At 44.3% G+C, this 10,155-nt stretch overlaps 1 protein-coding gene across 1 annotated transcript; it reads left to right on the top strand.

Annotated features, from left to right (window-relative positions):
* Positions 1 to 1,574: 1,574 nt before the first annotated feature.
* On the top strand, positions 1,575 to 8,016 carry ccnd1 (cyclin D1). The gene is made up of 5 exons (XM_058646177.1): positions 1,575 to 2,148; positions 3,391 to 3,606; positions 4,253 to 4,412; positions 5,296 to 5,444; positions 5,528 to 8,016. Exons 1-5 carry the CDS (start codon positions 1,951 to 1,953, stop codon positions 5,681 to 5,683), a joined length of 879 nt encoding a protein of 292 aa, XP_058502160.1. The 5' UTR covers positions 1,575 to 1,950; the 3' UTR covers positions 5,684 to 8,016.
* Positions 8,017 to 10,155: the final 2,139 nt, after the last annotated feature.

Raw genomic sequence — 10,155 nt, 5'->3', positions numbered from 1 at the left:
CTGTCCTTTCCCCTGTTACCATAAAACTGCTAGAAGAGCCTCACTGCAAAAGTCACATGCTCTCACTCCCTTTGTTTGACACATAAATCCTCAGTGTGTGTGTGTGTGTGTGACACTGAGAGAAGTTAGATTTGAAGGAGATTCACACTCTTCATTTTCTCTGTTGTTGTTTTTCAACATGTCAACTTCAAAAAAGTTACACAATTTGATTCTGGTTTAACTATAAATAAGTGAGATGTCACACACACACACACACACACACACACTCTGTGTGTGTTTACAATTACTCTGTGAAGCAAAGAAGCAAGTAGTAGTGAGTTATAGTGAAGTTAATTAATATTAAATACTGTCAAAGTGTATGCTTCAGGTATTAGACACATTTATACATATATTACACACACGTATATACATACATACATACATATAATACATTACATATGAATATGAGTTGTACTGTGCTCATTTGTAAAGGGGACGTCAACAAAAATATACACTACATTGCATGGAAAATCAAATCACACACTATCTAAAGTTCTATGGAAGAATCGTGAAGAGTGTTGGAGTAGTGACAGTGTGTGATGTTCTCGTCCTGCACCAGTGGAAGCCTCTTCAGTCATTACGGTAACTCACCCAATAGCCAAGAGAGGAATTCCAGGAATGTGAAAAGCTCCAATTCATATTGAAACTAGATTAAAATGTGCTAAATGCTGTTTTTAACTCCAATAACAGAGCCGGACTCATCTGCTGTGTGTACAGTGGTAAAATCTATGCTTCCTGAGGCATTCTAAATGGATCTGTGTTGTCTGAGTGGTTTTCAGGGTGTGGGAGGCTCAGCAGGGTTTTCCACTGTGGATTCTTTGAAAAATGTCAAAAGACTTGTAAAGAGGTTATCAATGACAAGGTCAACTTTTCCAGTCAACTGAACTTTTCCCCACATGAAAAGTTACACCGACATCTGCCTAGTAACAGCAATTCCTCCCATTGGTGCAACTCAAGTCTCCTCCCGTTTGTGTGTGTGTGTGTGTGTGTGCGCACATGTTAGTGTTAAACTTTACTATTTGCTCTGTGGTAATACTTTATCCATCAATGGATTCTCTTGTGTTTTTGTCTTTTTAATGAGAATGAAGTTTCTGTTCACATCTACTCAAACCTGTCATTAATAGAACACTGCACTATTCTAACAGGTAGCAACTTTAGCGTCTTTAGCATGTTTACAGCTGACATGAAGTTGTTTTGGAGCAGGACTGCGTGTAAATAAGAGATGAAATGACTGCTCTCCCATGTGTTCACCTCATGTTTGGTGTGTGTGTGTGTGTGTGTGTGAGGGAGAGAGAGAGAGAGAGCGAGAGAGAGGGGGGAGACAGAGGGAGAGATGTGGTTGTGAGCCCCTGTCGCCCCCTACCGACGCTTACTTAGAGCCCCCCCCCCCCTCCCTCCAGGACCGCCCAGCACCACCAAGCCCCGCCCAAACTCCCTCTTTCCTAATATATATGTATATAATCGTCTCCCTTCCTCGAGCGTGCCCTCACAGACTACATGTCTCTTTGGTCGCCCCGCCCCTCCAACAACAGCTGACGTCACCGCGCGAAACCAAGCCCACCCCACCACCTCCGCCTCCTTGAGCGCGCGCCAGCCGGCAGGCTCTGTGTTTGTGTGCGTGCGTGTCTGGTGAGCGCGAGGCAGGGTTTTTTTTTGTCTCGCGGGGGAAGCGTCCTGTTCTTCAGAGAGCTCACACACACACACACACACACACACAGGAGCAGCAGCAGCAGCAGCAACAGCGGCAGCAGCAGCAGCAGCAGCAGCAGCAGCGACAACAAAGCGGTTTAAACAGTGAAACCTTGTTCACCTCTTTATCACAGCGGCACTTTGTCGCATTGTTCGCCGCTGAACCCGGAGCGGCGGCGGCGGTACCAGTGCTGTTATTACCCGCAGAAGTAAGCTAGCACCATGGAGGAGCAGCTGCTGTGCTGCGAGGTGGACTCCATCAGGAGAGCGTACCAGGACGTGAACCTGCTCAACGACAGAGTCCTCCACACCATGCTGAAGGCAGAGGAGACCTACCTGCCGTCTCCAAACTACTTCAAGTGTGTCCAGAAAGAAATAGTCCCCAAAATGAGGAAAATAGTGTCCACCTGGATGTTAGAGGTTGGTCTGCGGCGGAGTTTCCGCTGCTTGTTTTTGTGCCTAGTTTCTCAGGAAAGCGTCAAACTGTGATGAATGACTTGTGTGAGTTTTGTCACTCTTCGTGTTACATAAACCTTCGCCACTAAAAGTGCCGTGTCTGCCGTGTCTGTCTGGGTGGGTGGTCCGTGGGCCACGCAGGACAAGACGCCGCGTTTGCTCAAACAATGAATGTCTTTACTTGTTGCTAATGTGACACACCACGTTTTCTTAAAGCTTAGGAAATGTGAGCTAATTAATAACAAGTGGAATTTATTTCCCCAAAATAACAGTAATGTACACGTATGCAGTCTGGCCCGTGCCAGTATACTGCGCCATCTTTGTTGTTGTATATGAGAATGATTTTAATGTGGTTAAAAGTAAAGAGTGGCGTGAGCAGCAGTGACACTCAGCTCAGCTGTGTTTTCTGCTAAAAGTCGCTTCCACATTTTCTCTAACAGCTCGTTTGACTGGAATCAACCGGTCAACTTTGTTTAGCCTCTCGGTCTCTGTGTCCGGGAACATTACAGCGACATACACTAAAATGTACACAAATAAACACAATCAACACACTTCAATAGTCGGCTTTGATAAATGCTATGGTCTTCGATATTTACATGCGGGTTTGGCTTGAATTGTGCGCATGGTTGTATTTTTAATTAATTTATGAAGTGGTGCAGCGCTGCGCAGCACGTGAACACAGCCGAGTGTTCGAAATAAATCCACATAAAATGCCAAAGAGTTTAAACGCGACGGCTTCACTTCGCATACGATCAGGCGTTCGATGAGGATCATTTACATGTCAACCAAACGCGCCCTGCTAATTTTTAAATATTTCTAAATATTTTTTGAAAAGATGACGAAGTTGAAATTAGAGAGTGAAACTTGCATCGACGCCACCTTTGTGTCTCAGTCAGAACTGACTGCAAACTCATTCCCGGCTACTTTCTCAGCCCATAAACGCAGCACATTAGACCTGATGGTGTTTACAATGGAGTTTACATTTAATACGGTGCCATACACATGACATGTGAGTTTAAATTCATTCAAATTGCACTAAACGCTGCATTTCTTTGAAATTCGTTGTGGATGATTGTGAGCAGCGACTGAATGCAGACAGCTGTGAATGTAATAAATGTGAGCCAGTGAATATGCACGTACACATGGAATCAGCCTTTAACAAACCACCAGCAGCAGCTTCTAAAGTGCATTCTTCTCACCTCTCAGGTCTGCGAGGAACAAAAATGTGAGGAGGAGGTTTTTCCTCTGGCTATGAACTATGTGGACAGATTTTTATCAGTGGAGGCCACCAGGAAAACACGACTGCAGCTGCTGGGAGCCACATGCATGTTTCTAGCATCCAAGATGAAGGAGACAGTTCCTTTAACGGCAGAGAAACTCTGCATCTACACAGACAACTCAGTCCAGCCTGGAGAACTCCTGGTAATTGCCTTTCTGCAGACTTGTGTGATGTTGTGTAACACACATGTAGCTTCATGAGTGGGCAGACACAGGAGAGCACATGACCAGAATACAGAGAGTTCCAGCTGGATTTTTCAGAGCCACCGTGGTTGTTAATTATTGATTATGCTGTTAAGTGACACAGATCGATGCTATGATGAATTGATAATAGGAGCGTACCATTTGCTGAATGGCTGCCTGTGACTTTCCCATGGTGGCTGGAAGGCCTCTCTGTTTTCATGAATGTCTCCGTGATTGCCTAGGAAAGCCTGTCTCGCAGTGACACCTAGTGGCTGTCAGACAGAGGTACAGGGAAACGGAACCAGTCACATTCTTATCTGAAACTAGGTTTTAATTGTAACTATAAGTAAGTGTAAGTATACATGTGTACATAAAGTATTTAGAAGTACACAAATAAATAAAAGCAATATTTACAAATCGGAACTATCCGTTAATGATTGTAACTGCAGAGGGACTTGATGTACATTAGTTTTTATTACTACATTGTCAATATTATCCATAAAGGCGAAGCAGGCATTAATAATTGACAGGAAGTGAGTATGACTGCAGATAAAAGGCAAAGCAGAGGAAGTGATGAATACATCCCTCTGCTCTGGTTTGTTCATAGCAAATGGAGCTGCTGGTTCTCAACAAGCTGAAGTGGGACCTGGCTTCAGTCACGCCTCATGACTTCATCGACCACTTTCTGTCCAAGCTGAACATTCACCTGTCCACCAAGCAGATCCTGAGGAAACACGCCCAGACCTTTGTGGCGCTCTGTGCTACAGGTAATAACCTCACCTGTGCCAATACTTGACTCCTGATGTTAACTACATATCTTTTATTTAAAGGTCCAGATCTTTTACTTACTGCATGTTCTGCTTCTGTCTCAGTTCCTTATTTACTTAATGGTAGAACTTAGGTTTTCCCCAACAGAACTGATGTACTTCTTGTACTCTCCTTTATTCATGAGTTTAATAAATGCCAATGCTGAAGAAAAGTGCTGTTGTATGAGCGGACAGCACTGTGTAATAGCTCCAGCACACAGGAGCTATCGATCCCCCGCTGCCTTCATCACTACGTTCAAATGTGTTATCTTGTGACTCCATTGTTGGATGTATGACACAGAATCCTGCCTCCATTGTTAGGATTAGACCACATACCTTCATGTCTGCTAAAACACTGAGGTGCTGGATATTAGAAGAAGAAAGAAAAAGAATATACACTTTATTCCCCTTAGAGAAATTATTTCTCTGCATTTGACCCATCCTAGAATTAGGAGCAGTGGGCTGTCACACTGTGTAGCGCCCCGGAGCAATGGGGGTTGGGTACCTTGCTCAGGGGTACCCCAGCCCTTTTGACCTGGTGGTGACTTGAACCGGCGACCTTCCGTTTACAAGCCAAGTTCCCTTTCCACTTGGCCACGGGCAGCCAGATATTGATTGGTTAATAAAGTGACACAAACTTCAGTTTCCAGTTAGAAAAAGCAGTTTCAGACTGAGATTAAGTGGCTAACATATGCTTAAGATATTGTAGACCTGAGCATGTTGAAGCTGTTAATATCCATAAACTTAAGTTAAAACTCAAATATCACTGTATTCAGTAATTGTCTGTGACTCTGTGTGTGTGTGTAACCCTGTTGAAACTAAGTCATTTGTGACGCCTCCACAGATGTTAACTTCATCGCCAGTCCTCCCTCCATGGTCGCAGCGGGCAGTGTGGTGGCAGCTGTTCAAGGTCTCTACCTGAAGAGCCAAGATGCCTCCCTGTCCTCGCAGAACCTCACCAACTTCCTGTCACAGGTCATCCGCAGTGATCCGGTACGTACACGGCAGCATTGGTTGTGTGGATGTGGGCTGTGCGGGAGCGTTGGCTGACTCACTGTTGATGGTGTCGCCTGCAGGACTGCCTGCGCTCATGTCAGGAGCAGATCGAGTCTCTGCTGGAGTCCAGCCTCCGACAGGCTCAGCAGCACGGTGGAATGACAGAAACCAAACGTGTGGACGAGGACGTGGACCTGTCCTGCACCCCGACAGACGTCAGAGACATCAACATCTGAAGCCACGCGCCCGCTGCAGCGCGCCGTGACCTGATCATACCAAGTTGTGGATAGAGGTTGGTGATGGGAGGCTCCCTCACCTCCTACCTTCTGGTCGGGCCACGAGCCTGACCCAACATGTCACTCACATGCACATGCTTAGAAGGGACAGAGTGCCCCCTGCTGGCCCCACAACTATAAACAACAAAGTTCCATTTTGTGCCATTGTCCCCTCCCATCCTGGGAAATGAAACTGTAGACATGGTATCACAGAGAAAGTGAGAGGAAACATGGGCTGGAGATAGTTTTCACCCTCAAATATTAACTAGGAATATTTTAATTACCACAGACTGAACTTAGTCTGAAAGAGAAAAGACTCATTTTACCTAGAATGTTTTAGTCTGTCTGTTCAAACTCTCCCTCGTTTGTCTTGTTACGGTGCAGACATCCATTTATCCCCGATTGCTTATGTTTAGTCACTTTATTATTATGTTATTTTAGACTTTCTGGTCAGTTTGTTTTTCAGAGCATGTCTGGTGTGGATGCTCTGACTGTGGTCTGCTGGTTGTGACTGTTGGGCAGACGACGCTCGGTGTTCATTTGTTGACGACATTGTTCACCTTGCTGCAGTTTGACCAGATCAAACTGAAGCAGACGCAAACAAAGCAATCTACATTTCACGTGTCTTTCCTTTGACCCTAACACCATTCCACCTTTTATTTTTGTTTTATAAAAAAAAGCACTTTTGGTCAGCTCTGCTGGCTCATTTGAAAAAAAAAAAAAAAAATCACAGTGATTAAGTTTGTAAAAGAAGAAAATAAAATGGGAGTGTGAGCAGCAGGACACCAGCCCTGACACGAGTGTGTCACATGGTCTGTGGTCACTTCCTGTCAGAGCAGTGAATTCTTAGACTGAGAGCTGAAAAAGTCTAAACTGAGTTTTTAATTCACAGATTATAGTCAGATGGCAACATATAAACCAATCAGGAAGCTTATGTCTTCAACAGTCAACTTCATCATCAGTTAGTTCAGTTTGTGGTACAGAGGTTCAAACCCCGGTCAGTGTGGGTGGAGTCACACAGGTAGAGCCGCTCTTCAGTAAATCTCAGCGTGCAGAAGGTCCACAAATAAATATTAGAAGTATTATTTTTATTGTCAAAGTAATACTTTATTTTCACATAGTATTATTTATTTTTTTGTAGCTTGGACGTTATAGTTTGTCGACTGTGGCTCCACCCACTGATGTTTTACTGTCTCCAGAGCCACCGCTGCCAGAAACACTTGTTCACGTTTAAGTCCAGAGCGCCGCTCCGCCTCAAACACGGCTTATGGATTCTGTGATGGGGATGAAGCTAACAGAAAAGAGGAGGGCTGAGACTGTCGACATGATTTTGCACAAACCTTAAACACAAGTGAAGAGGCAGCAGAAAGTGGCAGAGAAGGTTGAAGGCTCACGTCTGGATTCCAGGACGAACTCATCCGTCAAATCAAGCTCGAGAGGAAACGAGGTTTCTGATTGTACGTTAAGGATGGAGAGTAGGAGAGAAACACTCCTTGTATTCTGCTGCTATAGAAAATAAATCCCAGCTACATGTTTAAATAGATAAATGATTAAAATCAATGCTTTTCTCCTGTTTGCTGCTACATTTTTGGATGTTTTTTTTATACATATATATGTCAATATACTGCCATTCTAGGTTTGAATTTTCTCATAGAAAATTGTATTGACATCCTCAGCTTTGATGTAGATTCTATGTGATGAGTTGTTTTTGTTTTGTTATTGTGTTATTGCCTAATATGATTCTCCATACTATTCCCAAAAAGATGAACTGATGTACGGTAATGCTTTGATCCACAATACCTCATGTGACAGTCAAGATCTCTCTCTGATTTGTAGTGGTTTTATTTGTTTAGCTCGGATTCTTTTCTCCTTGTTGGTTCAGTGCCTGCGAGCGCTGTTAAACCTGCCCGAGGTGAAAGGGTGAGTCCAGGGCATGCGTTCATACTGGTGCCATAACAGAAAATGGGATATGTATAACTCTGTTGAGTGTTAAGCTGTCTCGCTGAAAGAGACTTTATCCCCCCTTTAGGCCCATAGTGGCCTTCCTTCCTTCATCCTTCCTTCATTCCTTCCCTTTTTTATATTTATAAAAGAGAAAAAAGCTTTTGCTCCAAGTTTGTTATCGTCAGTGAGTTGATTTGAGTAAGTAAATAGATTCAGTGTCATGCTCGGTAAGCCATAGACTGTTTTTGTTCTGTTTTTACAAATCATTCAAACACTTGTTTCTACTTCAAGCCAGTTGTTTGCAACTGGAATAAACTCAATACAAACAATAAAACATGTTGTAGATTGTGGGGGCGTGGCTCTCTGTTGTGTTCTGTTCTACAGGAAGTGATGTGAAGTCATGTCAGAATCGCAGGAAACATTATTCAGATTGTGGAAGTGCATATCAGCTACTTGTACTGATACTGCTCTAGTTTGTCAGATCCATCTTTTACTGCTTTATCCTACACATGAGGGTCACGGGGCGCTGTACCAATGTCAGCTGACACAGGGCGAAAGATGGGGTCACACCCTGGACAGCTGGTCGAGCTTTCAGCGGGTCGTTCATGATCATCACTCTGACCCGGTTGGGCATTGAGGGCTGACGTCGGCGCTGAAGGTGATACCCATGGGTTAGGATTGAAAGAACCTGAGTGTCTGAGGTGTGAGCAGCCCAAAACTGAAGCTGCGTCACCAAAACATATCCGATGCTCTACCACAATGCATCAGTTTGTGGCCCTCCCGTTACACCGCTCCCGTTACACCGCTCAGCCTCCAGGGGGAGCAGTCATCCACACCGTGTACGGTAGTCCTGGGAGTGAGGGTTAAGAGTCAAGACTTCATCTGGGACAACTCCACTGAGAGTTGGTCCAGAGTGGACTTTTCACAGATCCACTGTGTAGAGGTCGTCTGCATGAGCGAGGCAAGAGGAGCAGAGACCATGAGCGTCTTCATGCAGGTCACACAGTCATGAGGAGCGAGCATGGTTAGCAATCCTCACAAAAACATAGTGTGATAGTGTGAGCTTCACCGCTCACGGCTGCTTCAGAAGGATGGAAGAGTAGAAAGGCATCAGTGGAGAGAACCAGACTCAAAGAGGAGGAAGATAAGTGACAGTTAACATGATAACAATAAATATCACCACAGACACATCCACCATATCAAAGGAAAAATGTTTGATAAAGTCACAAGAAGAAAGTGCTGGAGAAACAGATGAAGCAGGTTTGCTGTAGAGAGGTCAGAGGTCAAACAGCCACGTCCTCTTCCCGTGTGTCACTCACAACAACAGCATGTGAACATGGAGTGAGCAGCTGATATTATGGATTCTGTGATGGGGATGAAGCTAACAGAGAAGAGGAGGGCTGACACTGTCGACACAAACCTTAAACACAAGTGAAGAGGCAGCAGAGAAGGATGAAGGCTCGTGTCTGGATTCCAGGACGAACTCATCCGTCAAATCAAGCTCGACAGGAAACGAGGTTTCTGATTGTACATTAAGGATGGAGAGTAGGAGAGAAACACTCCTTGTATTCTGCTGCTATAGAAAATAAATCTCACGGTTTATTAGACACTCTGATACACCAACAACTCAACGTTACACAAACACAGCTGTGGTTTTAAAAATGTCATGTTTGATACGAGGAAAGTGTTCAAATCCATTTTTTTATTTTATTTAGAAAATGTGTCAATAATTATCAATATCAATATGAAGAAGTTATATTATGATGTGCTTTTCAGGGAGGGAGAGAGAGAGAGAGAGAGGTGGGATTATGATTATAAAGTCATGTATTGGTTTGGTTGGTGTTTTGAAATCCCAAAATGTCATTGTGTGTGTGTGTGTGTGTGTGTGGATAAAATGATAGAAACCTTGGTGATTACACTGATATCTGCTCCTCCTCCTTCACCTTGTGGTGAAATCTGATGCCACCGTTTCATTCAGAGGGTTTTTCTGCTGCAGACGACTGGACGGCTGCATTTGTCACCACTCACCACCTGCTCCACACATTCCTCTGCATTCTCCTCCTCCTCCTCCTCCTCTCCTCCCCCTCTGCATTCTCCCCCGCCTCCATTTCTCCCTTTTCTCTGTTTGCCTTTAGAAGCTTCCGACTAGAAGACAGCATTCACCTGCTGCCTGACGCGCGCACACACACACGCACACACAATCCTCTGTGTGTGTGTGTGTGTGTGTGTGTGTGGAGCATGTACACACTGTGTACATACAGTGTTCACAGCTCAGGTTGGTGAAGCAGCTTTTCTCCAGAGCGAGGAGCAGAGGTGACTCACACAGTAGTCACACTTCTTCTTCTCTTCTACTTTCTACTACCCTTTCAAACAAATGTATGTATTTAGCTACTTCATGTATGAACAGTGCTTTATAAATCAAACTGTGAAAAGAACAAACATGCTGTCAGAGGCAATGCACTCATAGTTTTTATTCTGGCTCATAGAAA

Source organism: Solea solea, chromosome 12 (assembly GCF_958295425.1).
Source record: "Solea solea chromosome 12, fSolSol10.1, whole genome shotgun sequence".
Taxonomy (NCBI): domain Eukaryota; kingdom Metazoa; phylum Chordata; class Actinopteri; order Pleuronectiformes; family Soleidae; genus Solea; species Solea solea.
This window is presented reverse-complemented; position numbering and strand designations above follow the sequence as displayed.